The sequence below is a fragment of the Quercus lobata genome, chromosome 4, assembly GCF_001633185.2.
Source record: "Quercus lobata isolate SW786 chromosome 4, ValleyOak3.0 Primary Assembly, whole genome shotgun sequence".
NCBI classification, from domain to species: Eukaryota; Viridiplantae; Streptophyta; class Magnoliopsida; order Fagales; family Fagaceae; genus Quercus; species Quercus lobata.
This window is the reverse complement of record NC_044907.1, coordinates 46,161,083-46,176,786: the sequence shown is the minus strand read 5'-3', so window position 1 is coordinate 46,176,786 and position 15,704 is coordinate 46,161,083. Positions and strand designations below refer to the sequence as shown.

At 33.6% G+C, this 15,704-nt stretch overlaps 1 protein-coding gene across 2 annotated transcripts; it reads right to left on the bottom strand.

Annotated features, from left to right (window-relative positions):
• Positions 1–6,356: 6,356 nt before the first annotated feature.
• LOC115986871 lies at positions 6,357–14,228 on the bottom strand. 2 transcript variants are annotated; one of them, XM_031110229.1, is made up of 4 exons: positions 13,430–14,228; positions 12,816–12,908; positions 11,282–11,504; positions 6,357–6,734 (listed from the first exon to the last, which is right to left on the bottom strand). In XM_031110229.1, the coding sequence occupies exons 2-4, from the start codon at positions 12,897–12,899 to the stop codon at positions 6,586–6,588; spliced, it is 456 nt and encodes a 151-aa protein (XP_030966089.1). In that variant the 5' UTR covers positions 12,900–12,908; positions 13,430–14,228; the 3' UTR covers positions 6,357–6,585. The 2 variants fall into 2 exon arrangements, with proteins under 2 accessions (XP_030966089.1, XP_030966088.1); XM_031110228.1 differs by lacking the exon at positions 13,430–14,228 and adding an exon at positions 13,066–13,247.
• Positions 14,229–15,704: the final 1,476 nt, after the last annotated feature.

The following is a 15,704-nucleotide window of genomic DNA, read 5'->3' as shown; positions in this document are numbered from 1 at the left end:
TTGGGGTCAACTATAGACTAAGAAATATGGAAATGGACCACGTGGTGATATGTCGATTCTTAAAAGAAATTAAAATATGATACGGTGGGGATATGGTAATTAAATCAATTAATATATTTAGGTGTATTTTATCTTTATTTTAAGTATGGGGATTTTGGAGTGTTTGTGCTTCTTAGGCTATAGATCTTTAGAGGGTCGGCCATGTATTATTTTCTACCATTCTAAATTGTTTGTCTTAATTTTTTTTTTCTACTTTTGAATTGATGCCATGTGTTGTAGTGATGCAAGGCTTAGGGTTTTTTTTTTTTTTTTTTTTTTAATACAAGATAGAATTTCTACTTTAATCTAATCTAAGTGTATATGTGTGTGAAGCTCCCTTCTGGAGACTTGAACCCCGGCCCTTACCCCTCACATCCAATAAGAACTTATACTTACGAAGTGACCATCGCACAAAGGGCTTAGGTTAATGATGAAGATACAGCAATGATGAACATTATTAGGTATAATGATTGGGTACACTCTGAAACATGATTTGGTTAGGTCACCATTAAAACTGTAAAGTAGACAATGATGGTGAATCCCTTATCCACATCTCTCATTGTTTAAGTTTTTCTTATTCACTTTCAATTTTAAATAGATTTTTACTTAAAACTTCGAATAAACATTTAATGCAATTTTCTAAACTTTGAAGAAACATGCAATGCTTTTTGCAACAGGAATCAATTGTGCTGATATGACGAATCAGCTTTGGCGTCATCGGCTCCATCTAAAGAATCAGTAACTAGCGGCTTTAGAAAGAAGAAGTCCAAGTGATCATATTGCCATGTTCATGCAATACCAAAACACCATTGTTTTTGCCAGAAAGGGTATGATCAATTTGAAAATTTTACCTGCTTTTAATACTATTGGAATCATGGACAGTGATTTAGGCTTGAGTTATGTTTATGAGAAATTCTATTTACATCATGTATAGAAAGTAATTTGTTCAAGGAAAAGTTATTAAGTAAATGCCAAATATATTCCTAAGGTAATTGCAAAGAACAAAGTCGGGCGTGATATTAGGAGGCAATTTGTCATGCTTTATCTGTGGTAAATTAGCTCCTTAATTTAAGCATTGAGGCTGAGAATTTGGCATTTTTTTTTGCATATTGGAATTGAGGCATGGGCTGCAAGTGTGCTTCATTACATAATATACATTTTTCTTCTTCTAATTTATTTGTGATATTTGAATTACCAATTATGTTGCTCCTTATATGTTTTTGAAGTGACGTGGTTATATATATATACATATATATATATATATATATATATCTTTTATAGGATTAAATTAATTTTGATCTTATTGATGCCCTTTAGACTTCACTGTGAAGCTTAGAAAGATTAATGGGTTTGAGACTTTCTGTCAAATTTCTTTACTCTTATTGTGACTTGAAATGTGTGAAGATCATTAGTATGATAGAATAACTTACACAAAAAAACCAACAAGAGAGTAGACCAATTATACAAAAAATCAACAATTTACTAACTTCCTCCCTTCCCTGCCTATTTTTTTGTGTGAATATTTATCTTTCAAGTGGTTTGTTCTTTAAAATGGAATTAAAAATTCAATGATTGAAGCATGTGTAAGGGCCAATCTCACTTGATTATTTAGCAAAAAAAGAATGTGGGTCTTAACTTTATTCAATGTGAGTTTAATCTTTGTGCAATTAGGGTCAAGGACTTATCATCTGTGCAAAATGAACAATGTTGTATGTTGAATCATCGAGATGAAAAATATAGCATTTTTATTTTTGTTCAAAATTGTCTAGCATTTTTATTTTTGTTCAATATTGTCTAATAGTTGCTTCTTCTTTTCTCTGGTAATGATTTAAACAATAATTCACTAAGTGGGGGCATAGCTAAGTAAACGGAGAGTAAGAGATTTTATTAATCATTCAATTTCTTATTGGGGTGTACCTCTCCATTGCTGCCTTTGGAAGGAGAAGCAAACATTTTTTTATTGATCATAATTATATTTGAGAAGATGTCTAATAGAATGTTGTCTTTATGTAGTGCTTTTGGAAGGAGAGAAATGCTAGGAAATAGAGTGTGCGACAACGTTGAAACAGATGAAAATTTTTCCTATTCGCAGGCAAATCATAGTCCTAATGGAAGCTTCAAAGTCTAAGAAAGGCAAAGGGATTGGTGTCTCAATTCAATGTAAGAATTTGAAGAAGTTGCAATATGTTCATGGGCTGTCAAAGTTGAAAAGTGCTTAGGAAGACTGCTGCTATATTGTTATTTTTGAGGGTTCTCCCTATCAAAGTCATGAGACGGGATAGTATTATAGTTATGACAACTAGCAAAGAGGTAGCCAATCCAACTCAAGAGACTAAACCAAGATGGCAAGACAAGGTGGTGCAAAAGCTCAAAATATGGAAGAATAACCTATCAAGCTTTTTTGGCCATTTCCTATCTAATAGAGGAAGAGAGAGAATTTGCAGAGCAGGCTTCTTTATTTTTTATTCTATATATTTTTTTTTGGACTTAGGTTTTGTGTAAGGTATTTATTTTGTCTGATAGATGTTTGTTGTACTCCCCTTGGCATATTTTTAAATTGGTACAAACTATTGAAACATAAACTATAAAGGACCTATATTACGTTTCAAAGTTGCTGTGTAAGGCCTTAGACCTTCACTTGGTATCAATTTGGTGGGCAGCAGGTGTTTGTTGAAAATTGTGAGCATTGGCACTTGGCAGCTAAGTGGTTTGTAGATGTTGTAAGTGGAACCTAAGTTTAATCAAGCACCATGGTCTTCTCTTTTGGTTCTTTGGGCGTCTCTTCAAGTCTTAATCCTTTGTTGACACACTCTTGCACTTTTGTTCTTAAGAGTTGGTTTGTCTCTGCTTCTCTTTCTATATTGCATTCTGTAGGAATTTTGTTTCATTTCTGATTTCTCCGTCTCCATGTAAATGATTTTTAATTTTGATATATGGCTCAAATGGTTATGATTGGTAGGAATAATTGTATCTGGTGAGTGAGTGATTAGCTTCTTAGATCTTATTGTCAAATTAGATGCATTTACATTTTACAGTGATGACCTTAGTTTTTCATTTTGAGTTTTGATGCCAGGAGTCATGTGGGTAAAACAAAGTACTTGAAGTAGTTGAGGTCTCAAAGGATTTACCATGATTTTAAAGAGAATTTACCATCTATCAATTTCAATGTCAAGATTCTAAACTGCAAGTATAGGTGCACAATCCAAACTCCGTATGAATTTGTAACAATGATTGTAGTTTGTAAACCAAATATGTCGTGAGAGATTGTAATGGATCTTGAAATTTCACTTTAACTTTTAATTACAATTGCATTTTTGGTCCATTTATTGGTTTATATATATATATATATATATTTAAACTATATCTATTTTTACTATTATACTCAATTCATCTTTATTTAATTGTCCTATTGTTTGAGACTTCCTGTTATAGAAAGCACACAAATTTGAAATTCATACTTAAATTTAAGACCCTTGATAGGGAAAAAATTCTATTGGTTTAATTAATCACTAGCCTCTTAATTTTTTTTGGTAAAGATTAAAAATTTACATCCATTATAATTTAAGATTACTACATTTTTCAATCACAAAAATACCTAGGTAAGTGATAAAAAAATTATTTCACCCACAAATGCACGTTTGTGGGTGTGATGTGTTTTTGTTGGTGAAATAATTTTTTCATCACACGACCATGTATTTTTGTGATTGGAAAATGTAGTAATCCTAAATTATAATAGATGTAAAAATTCTTAATCTTTACCCAAAAAAAAATAAAAGAGCCTCTGAGCACACGCGTGAACGCGTGCTCAGAGGCTAGTATATATTAAGTATTAAAAAACTCTAAATAAAAAAATTAATGAAGCTATTTCTACTCTATATGAAATTATATTTCCAAAGTTACAAGAAATTCAAATTACTATTTTGATTATATTCTATTTTTATAAGTTAATATTTTTTTAAAAAGAAATTAAATTTCATTATTTATTTAGCTATTTTATTATCCTACGGTCCTACCATATATATATATATATATATATTTTGTTTTGATAAAACAATCTATAACTTAAATAATATTTTATATTTTATCATTCAATTTCGATGATATTTATAATATTTTGTTTACATTACATATGACTTTTAATTAGTCTATTGCACAAGCAAACTTCCAGCATCGATAAGAAGTCGCCATCCTTATGAAGCTACCTAAGGAAGGGAATTATGTTTCTTTCCTTTGGCCAAATATATATATATATATATATATATATATATATATATATTAATGTTTTTTAATGTTGGCTAAACCTCAAACTACATCCCCACGGTTTGGGAGCCTTTAAATTTTACACCATGAAGTTTCATAATTTGGATTTTACCCCTTCAAATTATATTTCATTTATATTTATATCCCCTCGTCTATATTTTCCATTAAGTGCCATATAAACTTATCACTCATATATAGTTTGTCCAATAAAATAATGTGATGTCATTTTTATATTAATTATTTTAATTATTTTTTTTTCACAAAAATTATGTGGCATCATTTTATTTGACAAACTAATTAACACACATGACTTAACGAAAAATATATAGATAGGACTACTAATGCAAACGAAATATAACTACATAAGATAAAATCTATGTTTTGAAATTTCAAGGTTTAAAATTTAAAAACCCTCAAACTTAGAAATTTAAAAGCGTAAAATCTAAACACTCTCGAAGTTTAGCATTTTATATTTGGGCCAATCTTTGACTACAACTAACACCAAGAATAGCCTGCCACCCACTTACAACACAAGTTCCCTTTGGGTTACTATCTTACTAGCTGGAATCACACCATTAGGGGATGGTATGTTTCCCTTGTTGATATCAATTTGTCTATCTATGTTCCTTTAATGTTATGGGGCTCTCTAAACATTGAGGGGTAAGCTTCAGTCTAGTGGGTCATGTGCACTAACAGAATATGAGGCCGACATCTTGGCAATTGTAAGACGTGTTGTTCCTGTGGAACTGTCTTTTGCACAAAAATATTGGATGCAAACTAAATCCTGCGTTGACTTATTAGAATAAATAAGTGACATTAATGATGAGCTCAAATGAGAACCAGTAAGAACTGACTATATCAACAATTTGTAAAAATACTATAAAATAATTTGTGGCTGTAACATTATTCATATATAATATGCCTCGATTCCATAGATGGTGTATAGGACAAAACTTATGTACAATATTTAGGTATTGTTCCTTAGAATTATCTTCTTAAGATTCAGGCATGTGATTTTTTTCCCCATGGAATGGAAGTGTATTTTTAGTTAAATACTGCTACATAACTGAATCTTAAGAGCAGAACATAAAGAACAACACCTAATTACTGTAACTAAGAATAATAACAAGCTTATTGTGCAAAGTGCAGATTGACATAGGCCATCTACAAATCTTGTATTAAGGGTGTATTTGTGTAAGTTGTTGCAAAATAGTGTTTTGGGTTTAAAATGACGTTTGTAAGAAAACTATGAGAGATTGTTGTTGCAAAATGGAATTTTGAGTTTTCAAAACTCACTTTTAGGCTCCCAAAATGCCTAACCAAACGGACCCTAAAATTGCTTTTCTTGCTATCTATAGGCACATCAATTATTAATAGCAATAAAACTTAACAGTAAAAGAGGGTAAAACAAAGTGGTAAGAAAAGGAGAGACAGAAGGGGAAGTGTCCCATCAGCTAGCTAATCAGACCCAGTACAAACCTTTGTTAAGGGACCACAGAGCAAGAACACGAGAGCAATATGTGCAAACCCTTTGTTCAGTCCCCACGAAACCTCCACACTTCTAGGAAAAAGTATAAAACTATAAGGTCCCTCAACTGGACACCAAACTCTTCTTTTTAACACTTCATTTGAGTAGAAGACAAAAGCTAGAGGTCTTAGACTCATCATGTATTATTAGATACTAGCTAGTCTTAACTATAAACATGGGAACATGGTTCCATGTATTATGCCATAGAACATTAAAGAAGCATTCATCATGGTGTGCACACATGTAAAGGAAATGGAGATCTTATCTTTGATGGCCACATTTGGACCATCATATTATTTTGTATAACTTGACTTGTATCATCTACAATAGGTAATGATACACTGTCTTTTTCTGCGCATTTCAGGAACAAGGCTGGTACATTCAAGTGTGTGTCATAAAATTACTGTTACCAGGTGTGTATGATATGCTGATCACTGACAAGCGTAAGTGTTCTGAACAAAAGTGTAACCGCAAAGTAGGACCCAAAAAAGAAGTATAACCATGAAGATTAAAGAAGATCAAACAAACATTAACTTCTAAATTTTCTATCATTACTAACGTGGAGTCAAATGTTGCAATTAGCAACCCTCATGAGCAGCATTAGGAGAAAACATTCAAAACTAGTCTATACATAATTTTATACCAGGTAAATGAGAATGTTACAATTGTGAGATGGAGAAGAAATGAGTGTAATTTCCACAGGGGGACTAGAGGTGTGGTTATTGCCATGACGTAGACTATATTTCCAAAATCACCACTTACTTTGGTTTGTCTGAGAGGGTTATGAGAGATTTGAGTACACCTGGACTGATCCTGTCACCAATGGTACCTCTTTCTGAAATCAAAATGGACTTCTCTTTCATATAGCTCTGTAGTCTTTTTGCTTCAAAGTCAAGTTGTGCTTGATCTACATTACAAGGACAAGGCCTAGATTATCCACAATATTAATTATCTTTTATATATATAAAGTAAAGAAACATTTTTCTTGACAATAATGACTATCAAGATCAAAACACTATCAGCAGCATCGAGTAACTTAAGCAATAACATAAAACATTAGATAGAAAAAAAAAATTATTTTCTACGAAGCAACCACTTGTAAGATTATAAATGAAGAAAAAAAAGTATGTGGATAATTTATAATTTTTTTAATTAGAAAGTTGGGTCTTGAACCCATTACCTCACCTTCAGCCTTGCTCTTACATGGAAGGAGGTTCCATTTGAGAATAAGGAGAATTAATTATCTCAACAACTCTTGATTCTTGAAGAGTCTGTCCTTTATCCCTTCTCATGGGCCACCTGGATGACTAGTATACTGCCAAACTGAAAACAGTTTTTAGCTGCCCAGTTTGTAAGCAAATGCAGCTAAATGTTATCGAAGAATCCTAAGAATCCTTTCCTGTGCAACTTCACAACATTGTTCCACTACCTTGAATCCACTCCTTTCAGGTGGAATTCTTTTCCTATAACGGAGCTATATTAGCAGCATATCCAAGATACTGATACTATTTGGTCACCCATGAAACCCATCCAATAATTCTTAAAAATATCATATATTTGGGCAGGAAAATAATTTTAAAGAAATAATTCATATTTGATGGTCCCCAGATACTTGTATACATGTATCAACACATCTTGAACCTCAAAGCAGTGCAGTCACATGCGAGCTAGGCACTCGCCTAGATGATCAGGCGAGGTGAGGTGCTACCATAGCACCATTGAAGCCTAAGAGGTGCCTTTAGTAAAGTGCTTGCCTCAGAGCCTAGTTGAGCACCTTAAATAAGTCTGTAAGGTGCTTGAGGTGAGAGCCTCACGAAAATTCAGCAGAAAAAAAAAAAAAAAGGTGGTTTTGTAATTTGGCAAAAAATGTTAGTCCTATTCTTGAAATAATTCAAGTAAGGGGTTACTCTTGCTCTTGCTTTCTTCTCTCACCTCTCTTTCCCCACATAGAAATATTGTCTTCTGGAGGGTTGTGCCTCACTGTGTTATGTGGTGCCTTTGGCAAGAACAGAATGTGAGGTGCTTTGAGGGAAATGAACGGTCTATATTTGAGATTAAATCCCTCCTTCATTCTTTGCTGGATTGGAGTACTGCTTAAATTTCTCATCCTTGTTCTAATTTATTTGATTTAATTTTTGTAATTTGCGAGTTTGCTGTACTGCTACTCAGGAACACCTCTAGTGTACCTGGGTATTCTCTTTTTTGATTGATGAACTTTTGTTACTTAAAATAATAATAATAATAATAATGCTAAGAGTTGTGTTAATATCAATGACATACACATTTGGTCCAATTAGCTTTAGCACCTTAAATGTTCCAGCACTGCAAGCTTGCAATTTCCGAACTATTCCTAAAGGAAACTTTGCTCAGGCTTAATTATGAACCATGACATAATCTGATATTTTAAATTCTAAATGTCGATGATGAGAATCAACCTAAATTTTATATTGTTTATTACTTGCTTGAATACATTTGTTGATTTCATGATGCAAGTCATGGACATGCCATCCAAAAGCTTTGGTTGACTCGGACACTCAAACATGAGGGGACGTGGGGATGAGACCTAAAGGTTTCCTAGCCTTCTAACCATGCACAACCTCAAACGAACTCGTACCTATGATTCTATTGATAGAGCATTGCATGCAAATCAGGCCGTAGGGAGAATAGAATACAAGTTCATAGCATTTTCACCTACAAGACACCTTAAAATGTTCCCAAGGTTCTTATTAACAACCTCAGTCTGACCATATGTTGCAAGATGGTAAGCCATAAAGAATTTCAACTTTTTTCTTTCTATGAGCCAAAAAGCTTTCTAAAAATAATTCATTAACCCGATGTCTCTATCAGACACTATGTTTTTGGGGAGGCAATATAGTTTGACAATTTCGTCGAAATAAAGTTTGGCAACCTTGGAGGCATTAGAGGTCTCAGAATAGGGAATTATTGGGCCATTTTGGATAACTTATCCATAGTCACAAGAGCAAAGTGATGCTTCCTAAGGGTGCAAGAGAGACCTAGCACAAAATCCATGCTTACATCCTACCTAGGGCAATCTAGCACCAGTAAAGGGGTGTAAAGGCCAACATTTTACTTAGAGTGTTTAGCCAGTTGACATTGGCAACTCTAGCCAATTATCTTGGTGACATCTCACTTAAGGCTTGGCTAATAGAATTGTGCTCTAGCTCCTCAATGGTCTTATTGCACCCAAATATCCTTGCAAGCCCATCCATGTGCACTTCCCTCACTAGGAAATCTCTCACCTATGTGCACAAAATACAGAGCTTGCTGGCCTTAATTAAATAGCCGTCATCATAGTGATAGCTCAATCACATTGAATCCATCAAGCCCTTCTCCAACTTCTCAATCCAAGCCACACAAGTCTCTTGAATTCCCTACTCCGTGGCCCAAGCCCATCACCAACTCCTCCTTAGCTGAACTGCCTTATCCATTGTCAAAACTTACACATTTACAATTCAAATCTAATCCCTTTGGTTTCTGATGTTGAGAAAACAATATCATTGCTTAAAAACGTGAAGAGACCAGTAATCTTATTTGGAAAAGGTGCGGCATTTTTAACTAGATGACTTCTTAGCAAATGGGGATTGACAATGATAAAGATTAGTTGCAACTTAGGGAAAGTGAGATTGGAGAGAGAACTGAAAAAAAAAAAAAAAAAAATTATAGGCTTAACAGGCAATCATTGTTAAGTCTTAAAAAAAAAAAAAAATCATGTGATTCTAACCTATCAAATAAAAAATCATGTGATTCTCATAAGACCCAATGTCAGGTGGCTTATTTTAAAAAATGCCAGCTAGTAATTTGGTGGAAAAATCTTGCCTCATAAAACTAACCATAACTTGCAAAATAGAAACCCAAGTTAAAAATTGTTTTAAGCCTAGAATTCTTATAACTATATCTTTAAAATCACACGAATCTTGCTTCAATCAGACTTCGATAAACTACTGCTAGTCCCAAAAGTTTAACCAAAAAAGAAATAAGTGAATTTAGTCACATAATCATTATTCTAATACAATCCCTAATGTACAGACTCAATTTCTCCCTCAATAAGTGAGTACCCATGGAATTTTTAATTTTTAAAGGGGAGGTGGAGCCTTAATAAATGATAAACTATCACTAGTCCCCAAAACTTAAACTAATAAGAAAGAGGTAAATTAAATCACTTAACCATTATTCTAACGAACTTCACACATTTTCCCATAAAAATAAAATAAATCTTGGATAAAAAAATTGCGAAGCAGTGACAAATTAATCTTCCATCACCACATCATAAATATTAGATGTTACAATGACACAAGGAGATTCATCTAGAGATCAGTTTGTAATAGGACAGAACAAAATCTTGATTTTGTGATCCAACTGTTATAAACTCAATCCGACCTTGCATCCAAGATCGTATGGCATGCATATAGGGAGAGGCACAATGCTTTTTCTAGCACAAATTGCAAACCGGGCATTGTAAGTTGTTAAGAACTGCTATAAGACCAACAAAACAATAGCCTTGACAACAATCACCATTTTTTTTGGATATGTAATTGACAACAATCCCCATGATTGAAATCAGGGATAAAAACCAATATATCAAGCCAATAATACAATGACATGATCATGGAATGTTTGATACTTGAACATATAAAACATCTAGCTATTCCTTTATTTGTAACTAGTTTTTTATTGGTAAGCCACACATGCACCCAATATATATATACATATATATATATATATATATATATTGTAACTAACTTCAGATATCAACTTATCATTAGAAAAATTTAGTTGAGCATGTGGATTATCAAAACAGGGTTCTCAGTTCCAAGTATGGGTTCAAAATCCAAAACAATCAATCTAATACCTATTAGTCTCAAGCTTGCCATTGCTTCTTAATTGGTCTTATTCTATATATTTACAAGTATCTCTAACAAATTAAAATTTTAAGCCTTCTCTATTGCATTTCTCAAATGAATCCAAAATGTTATTGTTTACTAGGGGAACAAACAATGCAGAGAGATTAAATTAAAAAACTCCTGGATGGAGGAATTCAAAATTTAATTTGGTTAGATTACCAGGAGAGTTGGAACAGAGCTATTGTTTGACTTGAGTTAATATTTATAGAAAGAGGCTTACTTACAGTAGTATGCGAGTAATATTTGAGTAACAGAGCACAAATTCTAGAAAGAACGCAAATTCTAGAAAGAACAAAAGTTTCATTTCTGATGTATGTTAATTTTGTATTTCTTCAACAACTCAACATACTCAAAAACTTAGTAAGCCTAGGAACTCCTTACTAAATCACCTCATTTGGTATGTGATGAGTGTGTGTATATCTATAACTGCCATATTAAAAAGCAACTTAAACACGTAATTGCAATAAAATAAGATAGGTTTGAGAAAAACTTGTCTCCAAGATGGTATGAGCAGCATGAAATGGAATCCTACCAATAAGATCAGTCCTGGGGAACATCATCCATGTCCGCTCATTAGAGTCATGGTAGCCACAGGTGGTACATACCTCCACCAAGGGCCTGGATTCGGGATCCCCAATATCTCTCATTATTGACTCAAAAGGAGATGGAACGCTAGTTTTTGTAGCCTGAGCCCTCTTCCTCAATGCAGTAAGTGCCTCCCTATTCCCATTCCTCACTCTGTCATTTTCAACTAGCTACATTTTCATCAAAGGAATCAGTAACCCTTCATGTCCTCACAAAGAAAGTAAGATTTATCCATCACACATACACATGCACAAAAAGAAAGAAAGAAAAAAATAAAAAGCTATATTACCTCCTTTAAAGTAAAAAGAAGAAATAATTTTTATTTTTATTTTTAGGTGTTGAAGACATTGAGTTAATGTTAATGTAAAATGGTCAAGAGGCCTATTATATTGTAAGCCCATGTAGGGCTAACCCTAGCTCTTATACATGCCCTACTATGGTTCATTGTAATCAACACTTGAGAATACAGTAAAGATGTAGCTGCCATGGCTTTATCCCGTGAATATAGGCTGTTGGCCAAACCACGTAATCCCTTGTGTTTTCTCTTTGTTTTGGTACCACTTTTCTATATTATTTTATTCTCATCTTTAACAATAGATAATAATAATTTATTAAAAAGAGGCTACTTCATGTAAAATGAACACGAAGAGCCTAAAGAATTACAAGAAATGAAAAAATTATCTACAAAAGGCAGTGTATCTAAAAACACAACAATAGAATCCCTTTTCATAAAACCACATGCCTTGAGACCAACCAAATAAGGAACTAGAAAAAATACAAGCAACTTATTTCCTGTGTGCTTCTCATCCTTGAATGTATGCCTATTGCGTTCTCTCCATATAGTCCACATCAAACTCAAAGGAACCATTTTCCATGTCTGATGAATGTTTATCACCCATTTTCTCCAACCAAGCAATAAATCAATTACCTTCTCTGCTAAACCCTATGCATCCCAAAAGATCGGAAAACAAAACTCCAGAAGTCATAGCCCACCTTGCAACCAATTTTTCTCTCCAAATCTCATCTATTTCGAAGAGAAATTTTTTGTTTACTTCCAAGGAAGAATTTTGAATTATTTTCTTCTCTAATTCCTTTCCTTTCCCTTCCCCTTTCTTTAGGTAAACATAATTTTAATCAAAGGGGGAAAAAAAAAACCAAACAACAATAACAACAAATTAAAATTTTTTCTTCAAGTAAATAAAAAATAGGTTATTAACTCAACCGAGCCAAACAACTTGTATTGGACTTAGTTGAGCTTTGCAATTTTGTTTCTTAGTTCCCTAATAACAGCAAAAATTTATCAGTTTGTGTTCTTAAGCATTAATGTTTCAATTTTGAGTTCTAAATTACAGTCTTGTCTTAAAATAGTGAATAGAAATTGTCCTCAAGCTTCGAATGGCAAATGTCTTTGTATTTTCCCACACTTTCTTAGCAACATAACAAAATGTTCCAAAACAAAGCAGTGAGTTTAAGAAAAATACCTGATGGTGAGCTAAAAGAAGATGCTCAGCTTCAGTTTCAAGCTCAATTAAGCCCTCTTGGAATTGCTTCATAGTCTCATCCATTTTTAAATTCTAAAAAGAGAAACACACACATACAAAGAATAGACAACAAAAAATTAAAAAATAAAAAGAAAAATGAGAAACAAAAAGACATAATTTTTATTAGGGTTTTTTAGTTTTACTCAAAAAAGAAAAAGAAAAAAAAATTGCAATTAGATGTAATTAGAACCTTGAATGCCTGATCATCAACCATAATAATTAATACATGCTTTGGTTTGGTGAAGCTAAAACTTGAGCTCAGGGCTTGTCAAAGTATAGAGAGTAAAATAAATAACTTCTTGTATTTTATGTTGCATGGACAGGCCTATTTTGACCAAGTACCTGTGTCCGACACGGTATTGGTAAGACACTTCCCAAATCTGTACCTAACGCGAACCAGGAATTTTTTTTTTTTAATTTTAAAAATCTGGGTATAGCCCGGACACGGTCGCGACACGGTTGCAACACGCCGGTACGTCCCAGATATGGTAAATCTAAATAAAAAAATAAAAAAATAAGAAAGCAAGATTTTGACAATTGGACAAACCACTCACCGTTGATCCTGGTTTGAGCGTAACAATCAACTAGAAGCCCTAAAAGACATCTGCCTCTCAGTTCTTCCTTCTCTTGCACCGAAGCCCCTCAGCGCCTCTCTTTGCTTTGTTCTTGCCTTGTCGATGTTGAGCGAGTCACTCCACCGTAGATCGGCGACAAAAGAACCCCCGCCAGCGACCCTTAAGCTCCCTCTCTTTCCCTCCGTCATAGAACGAAGTTTCTCTTGCCTTTAGGTTTCGAGAGGTAATTTGCAAGCTAGCATAATTTTGGGAGAGAATATCATTAGTTAGCAAGGTTTTGATACTATTTAGGAAACTAGTATCTTGAATCTGTGAAACTCGAGTTCGGTGACAAAATCGAGCCTCAAGGACTCAAGTTCTAGTGTTGAGGTGGAACTGGAGTTTCTCAAACTCGAGTTCTATAGAAGTATCTGAAGAACGACGATGAAGATGAAGACGATCTGAAGAACCGATCTGGAAAATGCATGAAGATTCGAAGACGATCCAAAGAACCGATCTGGAAAAAGCATGAAGATGAAGACGATTTGAAGAATTGAAGAACCAGATCCGAAGGAAGAAGAAGAACGATCTACAGAAGATTTGAAGAATCGATTTGGAAAACGCATGAAGATGAAGACAATTTGAAGAACCGAACAACCAGATCTAAAGGAAGAAGAAGAACGATTTGGAAAACTCGAGATGCTATTTTTCTATATTGTTTTGCAAACATAACCACTAACAAAATTGTTAAAAATTTAAGGCAAAATGGAAAAAAAATTCCAGGTTTCGATCTCTCTCTCTCTCTCTCAGTCTTTCTTTCTCGGCCAAAATGGAAAATTAACCTTGATTTTCAAATATTATAATTAGTAAGCCACATTTTCAAACTATATTTTTTACTAGCATCTCAAGACTAAGAAGCTCGATTTTGGACTATAAATCAAGTCTTTGAGAGTCGGTTTTTATGTTCTGATCAGGTTTGAGTTGGCACTTTTTCCACGTGATGTTCACCTGTAAATCGAGTCTCTAAGACTCGATACTCGATTTACATCTGCAACATTTATAGTACAAATATTTTCAAGTGTTTAGAGACCCAGATCCAGTTCTTCTCCCACTCTCCTTTCTCAAACTTCCAAAGTCCCAAAAAATCCAAGAACAAAATCAAATCAAACTAACCTAAGCCGTGCGGCCTGGGTCGACGAGCTTAGACAATGGGCGGCGCTGGGCGAGGTTGTTGCGGACCGATTCGGTTATGTTGCTAAGGAAGTTGCGAAAAGCTGGGGTGGCGATTGGTGGTGGTGGTGGTAGCGGTGGTGTTTAAGATTGGGAGAATTGGGGGAGATGTGGTGGAGGACATGGTTGTTGACTTTGTGTTTGTTTGTTGGACTTGGGAATTTGGGAATTGGAAAACAGAGAAAGAGAGAGGAAGAGAAGGTGGGTGTGCTTATAAAACATTATACTTGTTTTTTAAAGGGTGCTTATAAATCAAGTTTTAGAGACTGGATTTCTAGGTGGTCGCCACGTGAAAAAGATGCCACATCAGACATGATCAACCCATGAAAATCGAGTCCTTGAGACTCGATTTATAAACCCTAAATCAAGTCTCTAATACTCGAGATGCTAGTAAAAAATATAATTTGAAAACAGTGCTTATTAATTATATTATTTGGCAAACAGGGTTAATTTCCCACCATCTTTCTCAGTTCTTTTCTCTTCTTTTTATGGTTGGGTTTTATCATTTTTGCAATTTTGCCTTAAACTTTTTATTTTTTTATTTTTTATTTTTGTTGATAAGTAATAAGTTTTATTGATATCAAAAAAGGTCAAGTACACAAGAAGTGTACAAGGGGTCAACAAATCAAGTACAATTCCTTACACGTTTTCTTTTATTGGTTTTACTGCTTTAGCCTTCTACATTTTCTATTATAGGTTTAGTAATTTAACTATTTGTTTTGTTAACATTGTTGTTTAGTAATTGACTATTTCTAATTTTATGGGTTTTTCTATATGGGTTTAGTAAATGACTAATTGTTTTGTTGTTTTGTATTTGCTATTTTATGAGTGATATTGTACTTCTTTGCTGTTCTTATTTAATTTAAATTCTAAAATAAATATAAATTATATCTAAAAAAAAATTTAAAAAATACCTAAATATAAATATTAATTAATTAAGTAATCATCATACCCTAGACATGTCATACCCTTGTTTTTAAAAAATTGCTGTACACCGTATCCGTGTCGGTGTTCGTGCAGCCTAGCTTGTATTATCAATGTGTGT